This window comes from Diceros bicornis, unplaced genomic scaffold, assembly GCF_020826845.1.
Source record: "Diceros bicornis minor isolate mBicDic1 unplaced genomic scaffold, mDicBic1.mat.cur scaffold_67_ctg1, whole genome shotgun sequence".
In the NCBI taxonomy this organism is placed as follows: Eukaryota; Metazoa; Chordata; class Mammalia; order Perissodactyla; family Rhinocerotidae; genus Diceros; species Diceros bicornis.
Genome location: NW_026691553.1, coordinates 2,544,601 through 2,567,116, shown reverse-complemented (window position 1 = coordinate 2,567,116; position 22,516 = coordinate 2,544,601). Strand labels below are relative to the sequence as shown.

Here is a 22,516-nt window from a genome sequence, read left to right as displayed (position 1 = left end):
CAGAGGCAAGCCAGAGGGGGTCTCTCGTTGTCATGGTCTAATCATCGCTGTGCATTTATGGGGCGCCGAGTGTGTGCCCGAGCTGGATGAGAAGCTCTGTGTGGGTCGGAGGGCCCGGCCCCACACTGGCAGGAGGAGGGACTGGAGATAGACAGCAGGAAGGACTGCCCGTGAGCTCTGAGACGGCAGTGCCGGGGTCTGGCTGGGAGGCGTTTGATCCCTGGGTTTCCAAGTGACCTTGGGGGCTGTCGATGAGGAGCAGACGGGGGAGCAGGGGTGTTGACAGCAGGTGCCGGACATGAACAGGGACTGAGGCTGGTCTCTGTGGAGTTGGGAGTGAAGACAGGGTGGCACGCTGGCTATGTGGCCGCCCCAGACTCACCCCCTCTGCTCTGTCCCCTGACGACCTGGAGGAATCTTCCGAAAATGTTGCTGTAACTGGTTCCCTCCCCTGCTTGCAGCCCTCCGTGGTCCCCACCATCCCCAGGTTAAAGCCCCACTGCAACTGGGCCTGGCTTCCCCGCGTCCCCTCTGCCTGGCACACCCTTCCTCCTTTCATCACCTGGGGACTCCTATGCATCCTTCAAAACCCAGCCCAACACTGCCCACCCCCCCCATAGTGAGAGAGAGAGTTAGATAGACAGAGACAGAGAGGAACAGAGACTCAAAGAGAGAGACAGAGATAGAAAGACAGATAGAGACACCCAGCTACGCCCCGTCCACTGTCTGGGTCGCACACTCTTAACCCTTAACCCCAAGAGGCCCGGATTATCGGCCACATTTTCCTTGATAGAAAGACACCTGTGCGGCCCACACCCTCTTGGTCCCAGCCCTGACCACATGGGTTGAGAGCATGTGTCCACGCTGGGGCCCCTGGAGGACGGGACCCGGGTCTGAGCCCTCGCTGGGAGTCCTGCGTCACCTGGGCAGACCGTGCACACGACAGACCCCAACCATCAACGACGAAGCCCAAGTGTGCGGATTAGACTGACTATTTGAATCATCGTTGTTCACGGCAGCCCATCAAGCACCTCCTGTGGGCCAGACGCAGGACCCCACCCACCCCTCCTGAGAGGCTGTCAGCCAGCCCTTCGCTCGTTCCTCTTCTACAGGCAGGGAAACTGAGGCTCAGAGAAGCTGGGTCAGGAGCCCAGGGCCACACAGCAAGTAGAACTCGCCCCTGTGACGTGGGGGAGCCGAACATCCAGCCGGCTCTCTCGCCTCTTCCAGGTCTCAGCTCGGATGTCACCTCCTAAGGGTGGCTCCCTCTCACCCCTCCTGTTTAAATTGCACCCCCCAACACCTGCACCCACTCCCAGCCTTATTCTTCTTTATTACTATTACTTATTTCTTGTCTGTGTCCCCCAGGGTCGGTGCCAGCTTTTGTCTGTCTCATTCACTGAGTTGGCTTTGTTGCCCGGAACAGCACCAGGCTCAGAGTAGGCGCTCAGGAATATATTTGTTGAATGAATGAACGAATGAATGAGTAACGGGTCGGCTTTGCAAACTCCGGCATTTCCTGCTGACTTTCCCCAAAGGCATTTTCATCTCGGCACCAGAGACGCAGGCGGCACGGCGGGCGGGGGGGCGAGGGGCCGGCTGGGCTCCCAGGGCTGGGGCGGGGCTGTGCCTCGGCCATCTCGCCCAGCTGAGGCCGGCGGAGCCCAGCCCAGCGGACGCGGTTCGCCCACATGGGGGCCCCCGCCCCGTAACTATAATTTGCCTCGGTACCTTGTGGTCGTGGGAGACAATTACCCCACAGATGTGCGGTCAGAGGGAGGCACTCAGACGGCGGGTCAGAGCCCGGGCCCTGGCGGAAGGCAGATGTGGGAGGCAGCCTTCAAACGGGACGGGAGGGAGGGAGGGAGGAGAGAGAAACTACAGAGGGAAAGAGAGAGACAGAGAGAGAGAGAGAGAGAGAGGAGAGAGAGAGAGAGACAGAGACAGAGAGACAGAGAGAGACAGAGACAGAGAGAAAGACAGAGGGAGAGACAGAGAGACAGAAAGAGACAGAGACAGAGACAGAGAGAGACAGAGGGAGAGACAGAGACAGAGAGACAAAAAGAGACAGAGACAGAGAGAGACAGAGACAGAGAGAAAGACAGAGGGAGAGACAGAGACAGAGAGACAGAAAGAGACAGAGACAGAGAGATACAGAGACAGAGAGAGCAGAGAGAGACAGAGACAGAGACAGACAGAGGGAGAGACAGAGGAAGACAGAGACAGAGAGAGACAGAGCAAGACAGAAGGAGAGACAGAGACAGAGAGAGACAGAGACACAGAGACAGAGAGAGAGACAGAGGGAGAGACAGAGGAAGACAGAGACAGAGAGAGACAGAGCAAGACAGAAGGAGAGACAGAGACAGAGAGACAGAAAGAGACAGAGACAGAGAGAGACAGAGACACAGAGACAGAGAGAGAGACAGAGGGAGAGACAGAGGAAGACAGAGACAGAGAGAGACAGAGCAAGACAGAAGGAGAGACAGAGACAGAGAGAGGGAGACAGAGACAGAGAAAGGGAGACAGAGATGCAGAGAGACATGCACACAGAGATAAACACAGAGGCACACAGAGGGACAGAGAGATGCATAGAAGGTCAGAGAGAGACAGAGGAGAGAGATACATACGCAGACAGAGACAGAGACAAGGAGAGACAGAGAGACAAATTGAGGCAGACACAGAGACAGAAAGACAGAACAAGAAAGGCCGAGAGACCCAGCCATGCCTTGTCCAACAGGGCAGATATGTGGCTGCGGGGTCACCCCCCTGCACCCCCACCCTGAGAGGCCTGGTTTATCAGCCACATTCTCCACTCAAGGAAACGGGGACCCCTGAGGGCACCCCAATGCCCAGACCCTCAGCAGCGGCTGGGCTGGGCCGGGACCTGCACCCCTGTGAGGGCCCCCAGCTCCTCCCCACTTCCTATCTTCCTATACCAAGGGCAGAGGGCCCAGGGCCACTCTGTGCCTCAGTTTCCCCAGCTGCAAGATGAGGTGGCTGGATGGGGAAACCTCTCTCCACCTTCTGTCACTCATAGACCATCCTCCCAATTTTGTCTGTGTCCAAGTGTTACTGACTGTTTTTCTTTCCATCAAACCATTTATATGAAAAGACTTGGATGGATTTAAAGAGGAAGGTATAACTGGCCACGGCAGGCTGCCACGAGGCACAGTCAGCTGTCAAGATAAATGCAATAAAAACCCCCTCAATGTATCCAACGGTAACCAGAGATCAGCCTGAAGCCTGCTCTCTCTTAAAAAGATACTCAAGAACGAGAGAGGATTTCCACACAGGCTAGGAGCATCCGAGCGCTGTGGGACCAGATCAAATGACCCAACACACGTGTAATCGGAATCCCAGAACGAGAAGAAAGAGAGGAGGGCAGAAGACTATTTTAAGAGAGAACAGTTAATAACGTCCCCAAATTAAAGTCATCAAATCACAGATCCGAGAAGCTCAGAAAATACCAAACAGAATCAATATCCCCCCAAACACATACCCAGACATATCGTATTCAAAAATGCAGAAAATTAAAGATTTTTTTTGAAAATTCTTGAAGGCAGCCAAGGAAAAAAAGACACGTTGCCTACGGAAAGGCAAAGACTAGAAAAACAGTAGACTTCTCACTGGAAACTCTACAATTAAAGAAAATGGAGTGACCTCTTTAAAGTGGAGATAGGAACCGTCAACCCAGAATTTTATACCCAGCGAAAATATCAGTTGAAAACGAAGGAGAAGCGAAGGCTTTTTTGGCAAACAACAACTGAGAAGATTCATCATTGGCAAGACACCCACTTTAAATATAAAGACATAGACAGGCTACAAATAAAAGGATGTGGAAATATACCAAGAAAACACTAATTTGAAAAATGCTGGGGGGGACACATTAAAATCAGACAAGGGACGTATACCTATAAAGGGGTCAATTCACCAGTTCTGAATGTGTGTGCATCTGATCGAGTGCAGCCAATCAACAATCGAACAACACACCATCCAAAGACACTAACAGAAACTGATAGTGTCTTGGAGGAGAAATAGTCAAATTTACAATTATTCTTGGAGACGCCAAGTCTGCTTTCTCAGGGCCCTCCCACCTACAGAAAATCTGCAAAGATGCATGAGATCTGAGCAGTTCTGCCAACCAACTTGAAACGACTTGTACCGACCACTCCATGCAACATCAGCAGAATGTCCATCCTTTTCATGTTAGTGTGCACCCTTCGCCAAGATGGACCATATTCTTTAATCATATATACCAAGCGAGGCTGTCAAATGAACTTCAATACAATAAGGGAATTCAAATCATCCAAATGATGTTCTCTGACCGTAACCAAATTAAACGAGATATCAATCACAGAAAGATAGGTGAAAAAAAATCTAAATATTTGGAAATTAAACAACCAACTTCTTAATCACCTAAACCAAAGAGGAAATCATAAGAGACATGAGAAAATACCTTTAATTCAATGAAGATGAAAATACTAGGTATCAAAAGTTGTGAGAGGCAGCGAAAACTGGGCTTAGGAGATAAATTATAATGTTAAACGTTTATGTGAATGGACTTCATGCCATTGACCTCTTCGCCTAAAAATGGTTAAACGGTAAATTTTAAGTTATGTGTGATTTACGATAATTGACAAAAAAAATACAAGAGGGAAAAAGGAACCTGCGTGTTATGGGCATGACATCATCCCCTTTGCCGTTTCCTATTGGTTAGAGCAGCATCTTCTTTGCCATTTCCTATTGGCTGGGGCATCATCCCCTTTGCCATTTCCTATTGGCTAGAGCAGCATCCTCTTTGCCATTTCCTATTGGCTAGAGCAACATCCTCTTTGCCATTTCCTATTGGCTAGGGCAGCATCCCCTTTGCTGTTTCCTATTGGCTAGAGCATCATGCCTTTTGCTGTTTCCTATTGGCTAGGGCATCATCCTTGTGCTGTTTCCTATTGGCTAGAGCAAGTCACAGGTCCCGCCCCCACTCAAGGGGAGGGGCGACCCCAAGGGCAGATGGCACCGGGGTGGGCCGCCCACTGCGCTCTTCTCTGCACTGGACAGACCTGCCCAGCTCAGGACCCTCAAGCCCCGCGCAACCCGCCCGTCTGACAGGACTGCCCTCCTCTGCCCCTTGACCTTCCTCCCCACTCTTCGAGGCCCCACCCGAATGCCACCTCCCCCTGGAAACCTCCCGTGACCCCCGAGGACTCTCTCCTCGGCCTGGGTTTGCTCGGCAGATCCCTCCTTCCTCTGAGTCTCCATTTCCCCGTCTGTGCAATGGGTCCCATGACGCCCTCTTTGCGGCTTTGTTGTGAGATCCGACTCAATGTCAGATGTCTCCAAGCCAGGGCTCTGGGCGTGAGACATCCGTTCATTCATTCATTCATTCATCAGACTTTTATGGAGCACCTGCTCTATGCCAGGTCCTGGGGAACACGGCCAGACCGAGGCAGACCCCAGTCCTGTGCTCGGGAGCTCACAGTATGCTGGGGGAAATGGACATTAGAGAGATCATTACGTACATTCATGTTTAAATGACAAAGGGGACGAATTCTGCCAAAGGGAATTCTGGGGGCCCTGGTCTCGTCTAAGCCACACCATTGCTGGCCTGGAAGCTGGCACGAGCCTCCTTTCTATAGTCTCCCCCTGGTATGTTCTCCACACAGAAGCCAGGGGGAGACTCAAAAATGCAGCTATGATTGTCCTACCTCTCTGCTATGTAAAACCCTCCCATGGCTCCCTACTGCCTTTGGGATACAGACCAATGTCCCCAACGGGTCTCCAGGGCCTGTGACACCTGCATAGTCAGCCTCCTGCTAACTTCTCCCACCTCCTCTCCCCCCAGGTTACCCCTCTGAGTGGAAAGGAGGTGAGAACAAGTTTGCAGGAGAGTGTCTGGAGGAAGAGGGTTCCAGGTAGAGGGCACAGCCTGTGCAAAGGCCCGGGGTAGGATGGGCATGGCTTGTTGGAGGAACAGCGAGGAGACCCGTGTGGCTGGAGCAGAGAGAGCCAGGGGGAGAGAGGGAGGAGGGAGGGAGGGAGGGGACGAGGCAGGTTGTGCGGGGCCTGGTGGGGCCGCAGGGAGGACATGGGCTTCTGCCCCGAGGGAGGTGGGAGCCCTGGAGGGCTGTGGGCAGAGGAGGGCGGACGTGAGTCAGGGGCTCACAGGCGCCCTCTGGTGGGGGCTGCGGGGAGGACAGACTGTGGGGGCGAGGATGGGAGCCGGGGGCCAGGGCGGAGGGGACTGCGCTGGTCCAGGCGGGCAGTAATGGGGGCTGGATCAGGTGGAGGGAGGAGGGAGAAACAGTGGGCAGATTCAGGACAGAATTTTGAAGGCAGAGGCTCCAGGACGTGCTAATAGATCGGATAAGGAGTGAGCACGAAGCAAGCCAAGGGAACTGCCATCCGCTCAGATGGGGACGCGGGGAGAGCAGGACTGGGGACCGGGAACAGCCTCGTCCGCAGGCAGATGTCACGTGGATTCATAGATCTGGGCTGGGCTCATCTGAGGCTTTGATGGGGGCAGACAGGCACAGACAGGGCAGGCCCTTGTCCCCGAGGGCTGGACCCTGTCCCCAGAGCCCCCCAGCACCAGGGCCCTGGAGCTGTCCGCGACCCCCAGTGCTGAAACCCCAGCTCTGCGCAGCAACCCCTGCGCTCCAGCTGGCAGGGAGCCCTGGACTTCACCCAGGACGGCAAAGCCGTTTCTGCGCCATTGGTCTGCGCTGGCTTCTATGCCTCGCACGCCCCAACTTGCATTGTACAGACCCGCAAGGTACGTGTCGCTCCAAGTCGCTTCCAAACTCCCTTCTCTATAACAGGTTACTGCGCCTTTAAGGATCGCTGAATTCGTCACTCCTGACGTCACAATCGCCCAGGCTCTGAGGACAGGCCCGACTCAGGCTGTGGATTGGCTGACGGCCTCATGAATATGCAGATCACCCCCACCTCTACCTTGCTCTGGTAGGCTCTGGGAAGAGAGGGGGCGGGGATGGGGGCGTGGCGAGACTCTGGGGGCGGAGCCGTGGAATTTTGTGTATTTTGTTCCCCGCTGTGGCTCCCGTACCTACAGCAGCCCTGGCACACAGCAGGCGCTCAATAAATGCAGGTGGCCGCTCGAATCCATTAGGAGTGATGTCCACTTTTCTGAATTAGGAGGTCCTGTTTTGCCTTATCACAATATTATATTATAATGACAGCCGCTGTTATTCGTGTGCATTAATTAACCTCCCTGATCGTCTCAACAATCCTGGACGGTGCATGCTCTCATGAGCCCCATTTCACCGATGAGGAAACTGAGGCTTGGAGCGAGAACCAGGTTGCTCAAGGGCATGCAAACCTTGAGCCGCTCAGCAAATACTGCTATTCCCTGTGCTTGGAAGATTACCATGTGCTTCTGCCCCAACCCAGCATCCCAGAACTCCAGGATGGGAAGGAGAGTGTTCCTGGCGGGGGACACCGCACGTGCAAAGGCCCTGAGGCCAGAACACATTCAATCTCCAGAGAGGAGCGGAAAGAGGGGAGGTGGGGCTGATCCTACAGGCTTTAGGGGACGGGCTGAGAAATTTTGACAAGGTAGCTTTTGTGTCCCAGGAGAGAGCCCCCTCACTACCTCCCCGAGCCCCCAGCGCAGCGCGTGGTACACACTGGGTGCGCAATAAATGCTTGCTGGCGTTTCAAATGAAGGCGCCAATCCTGAACGAAGGCGTGGGTCTCTGCTGCCCCCTGCTGGTGGCCTGGGACAAAGCCTCCGGAAAGGGAATTTTCAGCAGGATTGATGATTTTGACAATACTAACTCGTTCATTCCCACGACAATGCTCAGAAAGCTGTTTCAGTTGCTCTAGCTTTATAATAGGGTCGCCTGGCAGAGAGGTTGGGTGGGCGGACTCTGCAGCCAGCCCCCCAGCCTCTCTATTTCCCCGTCTGTGGACCAGATCCTACCTCATCCGGTTGCTATGGTGATAAGAGAGTTAATACTGAATAAAGCCCTGGGAACCGGGCCGGGCACAACATATGTGCTCCATAGACAGCCATTCATGTCGAGACATTCCTGCCTTGCTTCCCTTACAAGCCAATTCTCCACGTGGATTTGAGAATCAATTTTTCCAGTTCCATGGGAACTACGGTGGGGATCTGAACTGCGCCCCAGTTCAAGGTTCATCCCCGGGAGAACTGGCCCTTTCACATCGTGAGTTGCCCTGGGTACCACTTGCCTGGCTTTTCTTTTCTGTCTTTCAATGAAAGGTTGCCCTTTTCTCCAGGTTTTTCTGAGGTTTTTTCCAGGGGCTCTGTAGTTTTGGTGTTGGAGGTGACGAGGTTTTCCTGAGGTGTTAGTTATCATCGCTGCATCATGAATTACCTTAAAACTTGGTGGCTTAAAACATTTATGATCTCACGGTTTCTGTGGGTCTGGAATCTGGGGTGCTCAGCCGGGCTCCCCACTTAGGGTCTCTCACAGGCTGCAATCAAGGTGTCAGCCGGGCCGGGGTCTCACCCGAAGGCTCGACCGGGGAAGGATCCGCTTCCAAGCTCTTGGGGCTGTTGGCAGAATTCAGCCCCTCGCTGGCTGCTGGCCCTTGCCACGCCGGCCTCTCCGAAGGGCAGCAGAGCTGTTGCGTTCAGTGTGGGTCCTTTTCCCAAAATATCTGCCTTTTCCATCCTTTCGTCTTAAAAAAATGTATTGTAAAATGAATTCTTAGTTTCCTAAATAATACCTGAGTATATGCATCTTGTAAAGATTGCACTCAGGGCTCAACTCTGCTTATCTTGGCCCCCAATTCTTCACTCCCCAAAGCTGCCCCTTCATCATTTTGGTGAATATGCTTCTGGTCTTTTCTTCCCATTGTTGCAATCACACACATGTCCCCAGAGAGAACGTATAATATATATTTTTAAAAACCACACACACACACACACACACATGCACACACCACGGACGATTTCCTGCCGTGTGTATTTTCTGTGGCTCTCTTGTCTTCCTCTGACAATGTGACCTGGAGATGATTCCGTTCTCTATCGGCCACACGGTCTTCTGCAGCCGTAATGCTCCACCCTCCAACGTGGCCCCAGTGGTCCCGCCTCCTGGTACTGGTGACTTTGTGGGATCTGCTGGGACCGTGGGCTGGACTTGTGACTTGATTCCAACAAACAGAATAAAGCAGAGGTGACAGTGTGTGCCCTGGAGACAAGTCAGACAAGCCAGTGTCCCCTCCCTCCCTCCCTCCCTCTCTCTCCCCCCGTCTTTGATGGCACTCACTCTGGGGAAGCCACCTGCCGGGTCACGAGCAGCCCTAGAAAGAGGTCCACGTGGAGAGGAACCGAGGCCTCCCGCCAGCAGCCACACGAGGGAGCCGTCCTGGAAGAGGCTTCTCCAGCCCTGGTTGAGCCTTCAGATGAGGCGGCCCCAGCCGACAGCTTGAATGAGACCTCATAAGGGACCCCGAGCCAGGACCACCCAGCTAAGTCACTCCTGGATCCCTGATCCACAGAAACCGTGGGAGAAAATAAACGTGTGGCGTTTTAAGCTACTAAATTGGGGGGAAATTTGTTACACAGCTATAGCTGACTGATACACCCCAGGTGTCCCTTTGCCTGTTCCCCCTGCATGAACACCCACACCACAGCCAGGGCTCCGCTGTCCCGAGCACACCCTTCTCCACTCGGTGGGGACACTTAGGATGTGAGGATGCTCATTCTAAATGTTGAACGATGTTGAGCTACATTTAAAAGCTTAAATTGGGTTATTGCAAATAATAACTCGAATGACGATCTTATGCATCTGAATTTCAGCCCCTGCCTGGCACAGGGAAGGCGGACGGCACAGCAGTTCAGAGACCAGCCTGGGAGCCAGGGTTCAGCTCCTGCTGTGCAGCCTCAGGCAGGCCACGTCACCTCTCTGGGCCTCAGTCTCCTAACTCATGAAGTGAGGCTCTTAACAGGACACACCTCACGGGGTGGCGGCAGGTGAAGTGATTTAAGTCCTATAAAATGCTTGGACCAGTGCACCTTCTGCAGAGATGGACGTGTGCCCACTGAGCCCTTGAAATGGGGCTTGGTGTGACCCAGGAAGCGAATTTATAATTTGATAAATTGGTTTAAATTTAAAGAACCCCGTGTGGCTAGCGGCTACTGTGTTGGATGACACAGGCTTGCAACAATGCTTGGCAAACAGTAAGTGCTTAATAAATGCTTGGTGGGAATATTATCCTCCAGAGTGCCGGCTTTTGCCCCACCAGCAGCATGGAGGTATCCTCTGAACACCCCAATCCGATCACATCCTTCCCCCACTCAAAGCCCTTTCCCAGCTCCCCACTGACATCAAGATAATGTCTGGGATTTGCAAATCGCATTGCGGTTACCGGTTTTCGCACGCTCTGGAATTACTTTTTCTGGTGGGGGTGGGGCACTTTGGGGTGTGTGTCCACGTTCCCCCTCGACTGCAGCCTCAGGAGGGTGGGGACAGGGACTGGCACACAGTAGGCGCTTCGTCACGCAAGGACCTCTGTAGTCCAGCCCCATCATCTCTGCATCCTTTTCTCTGCCCAGGGCTGAGGTCTTAGCCGATGGTCCAACCATCACAACGTCTCCGGCCTCTGAGCCTTTGCATAGGCTGTTCCTTCCACCTGGAAAACCCTTCCAGGTGGACTCAGATTCATCTTTCCAGCCTCCGTCCCAGCTAGGCGCTTCATGTCTCTGAACCTCAATTTCCCAAACTGTAAAATGGGGTGAGTTCTTGATAAGATTAAAAGACAAGGTTTCTGCAAAGCGTTCTGGGACGATATTAAGTAGCTCATTAAAGTGAGTGGTTAATATCACCCCTCCAATTTGGAAAGGCTTGGCTCGCGTGTGGCCATCGCCATCCACTCACACCCCCGCCCCAGGTCCTCCCCAGTGTCCCCGACGCCTCAGGATTTCTTTTCTTTTTTGGAGGAAATTTGAGGCCCCCAGTGGAGTGGGGCGGGGGGCTGTGTGCGGTTTTATTTATGTTTTTTCAGCCAAAGCCACATCCTCTCTGGGGTCTCGCCTCCTTCCACGCCTCACCTCCTTGGGACACTTCTGGGTCCTCAACTGCATCAGGTCCAGTTGGGGACTTTCTCCTGAACATTCCAATTCGAAATCTATCGTGTGACAAGTTGGCCGGGATGCGGAGAAGCTGCAACCCCCGTGCGTGGCTGGTGGGAAGGTACAATGGGGCAGCCGCCGTGGAAAAGAGTTTGGCGGTTCTTCAGAGAGTGAAACAGAATGACCATATGACCCGCAGTTCAGCTCCTAGGGGTCCACCCAGGTGGACACAGGGGTTCAAACAAAAACCTGTACAGGAATATTTAGGGTGGCACTATTCACAGTGGCCCAAAAGTGGCAACAACCCAAATGTCCATCAATTGATAAACACAACGTGTCCACCCACACACTGGAATATGACGCAGCCATGAAAGGAGTGAGGCCCTGACACAGCCACACCGTGGATGGACCCTGAACACACGATGCTCAGTGAGAGAAGCAGACACAGAAGGACACACGGTGTGTGATCCCCTTGATGTGGAATGTCCAGAACAGGCACATCCACAGACAGAAAGGGGGTTCGTGGTTGTCAGGGGCTGAGGAGGGGATGCAGAGTGACTGCTGATGGGGATGGGGGTTCTTTTTGGGGTGATGGAATGTTCTGGAATTAGTGGTGATGGTTGCACAACCTTGTGAATGTACTTAATGCCATTGAATTGTACACCTTAAAATGGTTAAAATGATGAATTTTATGTTATGTGAATTTTAGCTCAATTTTTAAAAATGTGCATCGTATGTGTCTCCCCCGCCCCCACCCCGGCTGCCTCCAGGAGGGCAGAGACCAGAGCCCCCTGGTCACTGCTGTGACCCTGGCGACCAGCACAGGCACAGGCGCACGGTAGATGTTCGATAAACGTTTGTTGAGTGAATGAATGAACACGCGAATCCACAAACACAGGCACCCACCCTTCTCGAGAAAGAACGCCCCATCCCTTCAACTTCAGGACGAATCCACAGAATCCCGGCCACAGGAACCTCAACCCTTCCTTCTCCGACTGCCCTCCTGCCCGAACTCCCAATCTGGAATCTTCTCTCGCCCAGGCACCCATGGGGCCCGACGCCCTCGGTCCTAATCGACAAGAGAGCTCAAATGAGGGACGACTCAGGCCTTTAGCAAGTAAAACTTTTATTAAATAAACTTCCAGTTTCTCCAGACCAAAGAGAGGCGTCCTGGACACGAGCACGGTGTCTGCAGAACCACACGAGTGACCACGACCTCTCCAGCCACGAGATCCGAACCATGTCAACCCAAAATCCCCTCCAAGTCCTTTTCTTGTCTTTTTTCTTTTTCTGTGTGTGTGTGTGTGTGTGTGTGTGTGTGTGTGTGTGTGGCGGTTGGTCTCCAAAAGTCGGTTTGCAGGTTGAAACTTCATGAAATTACTCGTAGCAGAAATAAAGTACATCGTACAAATCACGTCGGTCTTCGATGTGGAGTATAAAAATGATATTTACAGCCAGTAAACATGAACAAGAAGGATGCGGGCCACCGCACGCCATCACGCACTCCCCAGCGGGCCTGGCGGGCGCGGGGACACGGCCGGGGTCCCCCTCGCGGCCCCTGAGCACACACTTGGACACGCAGACGCACGGGACACAGGCACGCTCGTGTCTCGGGACAATTATCAAACTCCGGGATATCGAAACAAGTCGGTCAGAAGATTTTTTTTTTTCTTTTCCTTGTTTTTTTTTTTTTTTTTTTCCTTCTTTTTTTTTGTTTTTTTTTTTTGCTGGGTCGGTCCACACATTTTGGTAGAAACAAAAGGGAAAGCTGTTTTTTTTGTTTTTTTCCTTTTTAAATTGTTTTTTTTTTCTTGAGCTTTTGAAGTTCTCTGGCGCCTCGTCTGGCCAGAGTCCCCGCTGGACGGCCAAAGGGACTCGACTCTGTGCTTCAAGGTGGGTGTCACGGTTGGGATCGCTGTACACGGGCACCCCACAAGGTCCCCCTCCCCGCCCTGGCTAGGAAACAAAATCCAGTGATGTTTGATTTTTCTTTTTCCCCGTTTTTGTTTGTTTGTTTGTTTGTCCTTCTCTTTTCTTCTTTGTACCTGCTCAGAAAGGCCAAAATAACAAAAAAAAAAAAAAAAAAGAAATCTTTTGCAGAGGTATCTGTGGCAGAGGGATGCTGGGCTGGTCCAGCGCGCGGCGACCTTGGTCGTGAGATCGTGAATTCCAGGCTGGTGATCCGAAGGCAGCGAGGATGGCTGCCTGCCCTTGGGAGGGGGCGCGAGTAGTGGGGGGCTCCCCCGACCCTGTCTGCCCCCCAAGCTAAGGGCTATTGGTCACATGAGTAAGGCTATGACGGGGGGACGGCTGGGAGAGGCGGGGGTCTCTTCAGCGCCTACATCCGGGGAAGGCAGGGCCCTGGGACAAGTGGGGGGGGGACGGAAGGTTCCGGAAGCTGCAGCTAGGACCAGGGACGCTGTAGGTGGCTGAGCCCAGGGGCCGTCGAGAATCGTCGGGTGGCAGGGCCAGAAGTCCTTGGAGGTATATGGCGTTGGCTGCTTCTCCGTCGCCCTGGTCTGACACGACAGCAGAGGTGGGGGGGGGACACCGGGCTGCCCAGCCAGCCTCAGCCCTTCTTACGTCCCTGCCGGGTGACAGGCCCAGGGTCACCTTCTCTTGGATGGAAGGAAGTCGGAAAAGTTTGGTCCCATGATCTATACTCAAAAAATATATATACTGTCTCTAGCTCTCTCTCTATATGCATATATATATATAGGAAAAGTTGCCATCTCGTCGGGGGAAGCCACCAAGGTTGTGTGTGGTCGGGGGGAGCCAGGAAATCACCCAGGAGGGGGCGGTGAATCCCCCCGGCCCCCCAACTCAGGTGTCTCCCCCGCCAACACCGGGGTCGGCCACCCAGCGCCCCCGCCCCGTGCGGCAGTCCGGGAGTGTTTCACATTTTGGGGCGAGGGGCAGGGGAGATGGGGGGCTGGTGTCCAAACTCGGTTGTAATTTACGGAAAGGTCCTGGATCGGTTGGAAGCGGGAAGCCTCCGGGGTGGGGGAAGGCCCCTCACCTGGGGGAGAAGGCGGGGTGTTAGGGAACAGCCATGGGGGCCCGCAGGCAGACGCCCTCGCCTCCCACCCTGGCCAGGCCCGGGTCCCGGAACCCAAGGGCACCCATCTTTTCAGAGAGAGTCCCTTTCGGGGTCCGGAGACCGACACTCTGGCCTTGGAACGGACTTGGGGTCTCGGAGCCCGGGTCCTCATCTGGCAACTGGGACATAGATTTCCGTTTATCTGTTTCTTTCTGTCTCCTCTCCCCCCACCCCTCCACCCCGGGGTCTGTTCATTCGAAACTGTGTCTCCAAGCCCTGCAAACAGTAGGTGCTCAATAAAAGGGTTAAAATGCACGGGGTGCCAGCTGGTTGGCTTCCAGTTGGCGGAGTGCGGAAGCTGCAGGACCCTGGGACGGCACACCCTCGGATCTGTGGGTGCCGACCCCACAGGGTCTCAGAGGACGCCCAGCCCCTGACCGAGCACCTACTTCGGGCCTTCTGGTGACGGCAGCGATGGTGATTAAAAAGAAAAAAAACCCAAAACAGGTTATGGAGAGCTCTCCAGGTGGCGGGTCCTGGGCTCCGCCGGGAAACCACCATGACCCCCACGTGCATCCTCCCACTGCCCCTGGGGAGGTGACTTTCAGGAGCCCATTTCACAGACGAGGCTTGTCGAGGCTCGAGGTTAGTTATGCTCCCCCATCGGCCCCTTAGGCTCACTGCTCGTTCCCCCAAAGAAGGTAATTGGTTGATAAAGTTGTTCCCTCTGATGGCAAAATACACTCTTAGGGATTTGTTTGTTTGGGGGGATTTTTTTTGGCTTGCCACTGGGCGGGGCAAGCATTCCACCTTCCCATCAGCCAGCTGGGTATGAATTCTATCAAATGAGGAGCTGAGAGGAGCCCAATTGGGGGATTCACAGGACAGCACAGAAGCCCCTCCACACAGCACACCCCACCCCAGACCACGCCTGTCCTCTCTGGCGAACTCCTATTCATGCTTCAAAGCCCTCTCCAGGAAGGATTCCCTAATCACCCTTAGCGAGCACTGGCTTGCCTCGCTCCCACCCCAATCCCACTCTCCCATCCACATGGGGGATGGGAGGTGTCTTCATCCAGCTCTGTCCCTGCCAACCCAACCTGGGGGCTCCGTGTTGCCTCTGGCAGCGTCCCCCCGCCTGGGGAGGGTTTGGAGAATGAGGAGGGGTGCGGACAAGGCCGGGGCGGGGGTGGGCGGGGCCGGCTGGCGGCTCACCTGGGCCGGGCCCGCAGCCTCGGGGCGGCTGTGGGCGGGTCAGTAGGGGTGTCCCGGGTCCTTGGGCCGCTTCAGCTGCACTTTGAGCCTCTTCATGCCGATCTGAAAGCCGTTCATGGCCTGGATGGCGGTCTGCGCGCTGGCCGGGTTGTCAAAGCTCACGAAGCCTGCGGAGACCGGGTGGACCCGCCATGGTGGGCAACGCCGGCGTCTTCCGCTGGCTCCTGGGCTGCAGCCCTGGCTTCCCGGCTCGCGGGGTCCTGGGGTCGGGGTGTGCGCTCGCGTGGGGAGGTGGGAGGGCTTGCTGGAGGCCACACAGCAGCCCTGGCCTGGTTCTGACGCCCCCCGGACTTGCATGCCTCTGGGGACGGGACGCTCACTCCTTACCTGGGGCTGCTCTGCTGAGGCTTCCCGTCGGTGTGAGGGGCAGGTGGGGCCTCTGGGGGTCCTGGGAGGGGCACGTTCTCTCTCCTTCCCCCTCCCCGGATGCCTGCCTCCTTCTAGGCCCTCGATGCCAATCTTCTGCCTCGTCTGAGAGCTCTATCCACCTGGGGTCTTGTCTGACCATCAGATTCTCTCCCTATCTTTGTGTGTGTGTGTGTGTGTGTGTGTGTGTGTGTGTGTGTGTGTGTGTGTGTCATTTCGTCTTGCTGAGGCCCGTGGGGAGGCATGGGGGAACGTGCAGCTGGAGGGGTTCATGTCTTCCTATCTATTATCTCCTCTAACCCACGCCCCATTATATAGATGAAGAAACTGAGGCTGAGAGAAGGCCTCTGACTACCGACTCTTGAAAGTGGTTGAGTAGGTTTTCCTCCAAAAATGTCCTACTTCCCCTTGGAAGAAGCATACAGAGGAGGGGCCTGGGCTGTGGCGGGGGGTCCCTTCCTTGCTGTGTGACCTTAAGTGTATCACTTGACCATTCCGGGACTCTCCTTCCTCCCTCAGTAAACTGGGAAAATTCTTCCCTTTTAAGGTTGGGAACTGAGTATATACAGGCGGCGCTTAATAAATAGTCAAGAGTTGGCCTTTTGAATCAGACAGGGTGCGGCTGAGAGTCCAGATTGGTTCTAATCTGGGTTCTGTCTCTTCGCTGCTGTGTGACTTTGGACAAGTTGCAGTTCCTCTCTGAGCTTTAATTTCCTCTGTTTCTGGGTACAAGGAGGTCCTCCTTGTGGCCCACCAGGCCCTGCACGACTTGCCCCGTCCCCTTCCTCTTTCTCCCTTGGTCACTCTGCTCCAGCCACACGGGCCTCCTTGCTGTTCCTCCAACACGCCAGGCCCGGTCCTGCCTCAGGGCCTTTGCACATGCTGTTCCCTCTGCCTAGAATATTCCTCCCCCAGATATCCCCACGGCTGGCCCCTCATCATTCAAGTCTCCATTAAAACATTGCCTCCTCCTTATCAGTCCTTCTCCTTCCCAGTTTTATTTTTCTCCATACCATTTATGACTCCCTGGCCTATATTCTACATTTTTTTATTTCTACCTCCTCCCTCTGGACCTGCTCTTTCCAATTTGGTAGCCACTGGCCACATGAGGTTATTTAAATTTAAATTCCTTACAATTAAATAAAATTAGAGATTCAGTTCTTTGGTCGCACTGGCCACATTTCAGGTGCTGGGGAGCCATGTGGGGCTGACGGCTGGGACAGGGCAGACAGAGAACATTTCCACCGTCAGAGAAAATTCTATGGGACAGCGCAGCAAGATCATGAGCTTTCTGAATGCAGAGAATTTCGTTGGCCTTGTTCAACTGGGTGCCATATATCTATTTGTTGAATGAATGAATGGATGGATGGATGAGTGGGTGAGTGGACAGATGAATGGATAGATAGGTGGATGAATGGATGATGGATGGATGAGTGGACGGATGGATGGATGATGGATGGATGGATGGATGATGGATGGATGGGTGGGTGGTGGGTGGGTGGGTGGATGGATGATGGGTGGATGGAGAATGGATGGATGATGGGTGGATGGATGGGTGGATGGATGGGTGGGTGGATGGATGGATGGTTGGATGATGGATGGATGGATGGAGAATGGATGGATGATGGATGGATGGGTGGATGGGTGGGTGGATGGGTGGATGGATGGGTGGGTGGATGGATGGGTGGATGGATGGATGGATGGATGGATGATGGATGATGGCTGGCTGGATGGATGATGGCTGGATGGATGGATAGATAGACAAATGGGTCTGAGACCTGTCTCGTGGCTGACTCCACCTTCCCACCCGCTGTTCCAGGCCGAGGGGGGTGGGACGGGGCCGTGGGCAGGAAGGGGTGCCCGCGGCAGCTGCTTACTCACCAAAACACTTGCTCTGGTTGGTGGCCCGATCCATAAAGACCTTGGAGGAGATGATATTGCCGAAGGGCAGGAACATCTGGGTCAGCTCCGTGTCTCCAAACTCCTGGGGGAGGTGGTAGATAAACAGGTTACAGCCTTCGGGACCTGCAGGTGGGAAGAGAAAGATATAAAGGTCCCCAGGAGAGGAGGCGGACCCCCCGGGGGCGGGGCGCAGCCTGGAACCTGCATCTGGCGTCCCCAGCTGTCAGGAGAGGGGGGCGCCCGGGGACATCTGGAAAGCCGGGAGGGGGAATGGAGGAAGGGGAGGCCGGGCGCGCTGGTCCCTTGCCTATATAATCCCACACTCGGCCACCCCAAACCTCTGATGATCTTCAGGCCCCAGATAATTTGCAAAATTCGGATGATCCCTATTCTCCAAAACTGAGGTCAATTCCTCCATCCCAGTTCCCGGATAGTCAAAAAATCCCAGACCACCCCAAATGCATGGAAAACCCTTAAACCTCTCCGGATCATTTACAAAAGTCAGATGAACTGGGTGTGGGGTGTACGGAAACTCTGCACTCTCTTTGCAATAATTCTCTAAGTCTCAAACTGGTTCTAAAATAAAATGTTCATTTTTAAAAAGCCTGATGATCTCAGAATAAAATAAGACGAATAATTCCCTGGCCCCGAGCCCCAAACAGCCAGATATTTTTCAAAACCTTGGATAAGCCTCCAAACCTCGGATGATTTTCTAAACCCAGACGATGCAAAAATAAAAGCAAGTGAAATAAAAAGATAATTCTCCATTCCCTAACCCCAGATACCCTGAAGCCGCAGATAATTTGAAAAGATATGCTTTACCCACCAGAAACAATTTTTTTTAAAAGCGCAGCTAACCCTCAAAATCATCGCCTCCCCAAATAATCCCCAATTCATGGCTAAATATAAAAACTATAAATAATAATAGCATTTAAAACCCTTGATTATTTGAAGCCTTGAACGATGTCCCCAAACCTGCTGCTTGTGCCAAACTTAGAGATGATCTCCCACGCCCCCCAAAACGAGGGTAATCCCCAAACCACAGAGAATCCCCCTCCCCTGCAATGAATATTCCCCACCCTAGAAAACGCAAAATCCAAGATTACACATTCACACTCACCCATTATGTTCCTGATTAGAAAGACAGCTCTGCCATAACGCTTGTTTAAAAAATGCAAGCGCGTTCCAACACAAGCAATACGTTACGGAACTATTTGGAGCATCCCATGAATTTTGCGTTTGCTTCTGTGCTATCTCATCTCCAAGAATGATTAGGTGAATGCGGAAAACCGGGCCCAGCCAAATTGGACCTCATAAGAAAACAAATGCACACACAGGCGCGCGCACGCACACACAAACACACACACACAGACAGCTCGGACACCCGCTGACTTCCTCAGTTCCCCAAGTGTGTTACGAGTCTCTTGGGGTCTCCATCTGGGGTCAACTCTGTCTGATTCCAGACGCCCCCTTTTCCCCCCCTTCACAGTAACTCACAGGCTGGAACCCTTCTGACGCCACTTCCACGTGTCAATTTTAGGTCTTTTTCAGGATAAAGTGCCATATTCATTGCAGGACTCACGTAGCTAACCATCTAATACGCGTAAAACTGTGCCACCATGTTTATTAGGCTTCTCTCTCTCTCTCTTTTTTTTTTTTTTTTGGCATGTCACACAGTTTTTGAATGGTGGACCCCTTACCCTATTTCCCCGCCCCCAAGCCCTGTAGTTTGTACTGTGAGGTTTTGCAAACTACGGTGATTTTCCAGAACGCTTATCTGGTGTTCTAGCAGGACTGACTGTGTGTGAACTAGCTTTCATGCACTCGGCCCAGGCCCCAGGAAAAGAGACACCCAGGTCCCTGCCATCCACAAAACCGTGGCCCAAGGCAGCTGAGCCCTCTCTGAAGCCCCCACTGGCCCTGCCCTGGGTGGGGGGCCTTGGGGGGCTGTGGGGGGCATGCAAAAGGCCCGGGCCCATCTGGAGCTGCCAAACTCGCATGTTGCTGCCGTCTTTGACCCTAACCACAGAGCCCCCTGGAGACACAATACCCACGAGGATGGGGTCGCAGCTGGTTGGCAGAGCCGGGAACCCCTCAGCCTGGGGTTTGCCTCCTGCCCCCTGGCAGTGTCCCCTCTTCCAAGGCCAAGGGCAGAGGAGACATTGGGCGGAAGCTCACAGAACTCAGTCTGCGGGCCAGGCCCTCCACCCAGCTTCCCTTGCCGTGGGGTGACCTGGGGCATTTCTCCCCACTGTGTCAGCAGCTCCCCATAATGCTTCTCGGCACAGATCGTCGCCCATGCTGCAGATGAGGAAACTGAGGCCTGGGGCAGTGAAGTGCCTTCCTTACGACGTCACCAGTCAGAACTGGATGGATTTGAATCCGGGCTGCCTGACTCCAGAATCTAACTCCTCCCTCCCTCGACTTTACTGGGGAAGCCTCAGTTTACCGGAGATATCTCATCACCGCACCCCCCCAACATCAAAATGACCTTCCTCTCCAAAAATCCACCTCTGGAGAGGGCTGCTGGTGGTGGTGGGGTCACTGCTGTTTCAAGCAGTCAGGGTTAGCACGGTTCCCACTTTCCGGAGGGGAAACTGAGGCTCAGAGAGGGAGATTCAGTTGTCCCCCAACACCCAGGGGCTGCGTCAGGACTTGAACCCAGGCCCGTCCGGCCCCCAGGCTGCGCTGGCAGCCGCGCGGTTCCCCGAGGCCGGGCCGGGGGTCCTGGAGGTGGAGGGGGCGGTCAGAGGGCAGGGCGGGTGCCCAGGGGAGGTCGCGGCCCCCTCACCTTCTCGCTGCTGCTGCTGCAGGAGGGGCGGCGGCTGGGGGACGCTGTGCGCGATGGGCGTGATGGCCGCAGTGGGGTACATGGCTGCGGAGACCGGGCGACACAGGGCGGAGGCGGCCGTGAGATGGGTGGGCTGTCTGGTGTGGGCGGGGCAGGGGCGGGGCCGGGACGCGAGGGGCGGGGCCACAGCAGAGGGCGGGGCCAAGAGCGGGTCTTGGGGAGGAGGAGGGGCGTGGCCACAGCTGAGGGTGGGCATGAGGGGGCGGACGCAACGGAGGAACAGAACGGGGCGGGGCCAGGACTCGAGGTGCGGGACCAATGGTGGGACCTGAGGGGTGGGGCCATGGTTGGGGGCAGGGCCAAGGCAATGGGGTAGAGTGGGGCGGGGCTATGATGCAAAGGGGCAGGGTCCTGGCTGAGGGCAGGGCAAAGGCAGGCCTTAGGAAGAAGAATCAGATGGGGGCGGGGCCTTGGGAGAGAAGGGGCGGGACTTGAGGGGCGGGACCAGATGCTGCAGGAGGGCGGGGTATGGGCGGGACTATGAGCTGGGATTGGGCCAAGGCCAGAAGTAGGAGGCGTGGCTAGGAGCAAGAGGAAATACCAAATGATAGGGAGGCCCTGGGAGCGAGGCCAGATCTGGGCGTGGCTAGGGGAGTGGCTGTGGAGAGGCAGGAGGCCGGTGACGAGGGGGCGGGGCCTCACTTGGGGCGGGGCCTCTCGCGGGGCGGGGCGGGGCTGCCTCCCTACCTGTGTACTGCTGGACTCCGGTGAACGCCGGATGGAGGGTCTCGGCCACGGTGGGGCTCTGAGCTGCGGGGCAGACGGAGGGGCTGAGTGGGGCGGGGGCAGCAGAAGTCTTCCATCCACCCCCGATCCTTAAGAGCCGGAAGGAGACCAACAAACATCCACCGCAGCTTCACCTGTGTTAACCTTTCACAGGTATGACCCCATTTTACAGGTGAGGAAACTGAGGCTCAGAGAGGTGAAGCGACTGGCACGGGGCCACTCAGATAGGAAATGGCAGAGGCTGCCCTGGAACCCAGGTTTCTGGGACTCCAGAGAGGTTTAGGATCGCCCCCATCTCTCTCTCCCCACTCTGACCCCCTCGCTCCTCCTCTATTCTCTGGGTGCTCCAGAACTCCAGCCTGTGCTCCAGATCACCACCTACCCCCTTCTCTTCCCCTCTCTCCCTCCCACACCTCGCTCATCAGACACCCTGTGGATCCCCCATGTGGCTGTGACCTTCCCATTCCCCTAGGGGAGGAGGAAGGGGGAGGGAAGAAGTTGTCCAGGTCACTAGAGCTGGTGCATCTGGGGAAAATTCAGCTGAAAGATTGTGCTCGAATGGAGAGAGGTTGCTAGAAGATGGGGGGGTCGGGGTGGGGGTGTGACTATGAGGGAGTCACATGAACGAATTACTCTGTAGAGATGGCACAGTTCCGTATCTTGATGGTGGTGGTGGTTACACAAATATGTACGTGTGATAGAATGGCATAGAACCACACACACACACACACACAGAGTGCATGTAAAAAGTGGTGAAATCTGCTCTCCAACTCCAGCTGAGTTCATCACACTGTACCAATCTGTTTCCTGGTCTTGACAATGTATTCTGGTTATGTAAGCTGTTACCATCAGGAGAAGCTGGGTGAGGGGTACCACATCCCCTTTGTCCTATTTTTGCAACTCCCTGGGTGCCTCCAATCATTTCAAAATAAAAACAAATTCTCCTCACTGGTGGAAACACAGATTTGGTACCGGGCGACACGTTAAGCATTTTATATACTGATTGCATTGTCAATGCAACCTCATGAGATGACTGGTGTTATTCGCCCCATTTCCCAGATGAGCAAACCGAGGCTCAGAGACTTCAAGAAACCACTCAGGGCCACCGAACCAGAATTTGAACCCAGAAATGTCTGGATGCAAAGTTCCCCTGTTTACCCTCTTTCTCTGTGCCCACATGTCTGTTCAGCTGAGATGCCCTTTGTCCTGCCCCGCTGTTCCCTGGGCACCAGCATAGGGACTCATGCTTGTCCCACAGCCACCCTCCCTGCCCCCTCCCACTCTCCCAGGCCCGGGGGAT

General features: G+C 54.5%; 1 protein-coding gene across 11 annotated transcripts in view; it reads right to left on the bottom strand.

Annotated features, from left to right (window-relative positions):
* Nucleotides 1-15,340: 15,340 nt before the first annotated feature.
* The window catches only part of CELF5 (CUGBP Elav-like family member 5), a 50,163-nt gene continuing 42,987 nt past the window's right edge, over nt 15,341-22,516 (bottom strand). For 2 of the 11 annotated variants that reach the window (XM_058537713.1, XM_058537714.1), the window contains 5 exons: nt 21,178-21,240; nt 20,836-20,841; nt 20,431-20,514; nt 17,679-17,762; nt 15,341-15,478 (listed from right to left, as the gene is read on the bottom strand). In XM_058537713.1, the coding sequence (XP_058393696.1) occupies nt 15,351-15,478; nt 17,679-17,762; nt 20,431-20,514; nt 20,836-20,841; nt 21,178-21,240 (365 nt within the window). In that variant the 3' untranslated portion in view covers nt 15,341-15,350. Of the gene's footprint in view, nt 15,479-17,618; nt 17,763-20,430; nt 20,515-20,835; nt 20,842-21,156; nt 21,241-22,516 lie in introns of all 11 variants that reach the window. The other 9 variants (XM_058537710.1, XM_058537711.1, XM_058537709.1 and 6 more) reach the window with 8 other exon arrangements.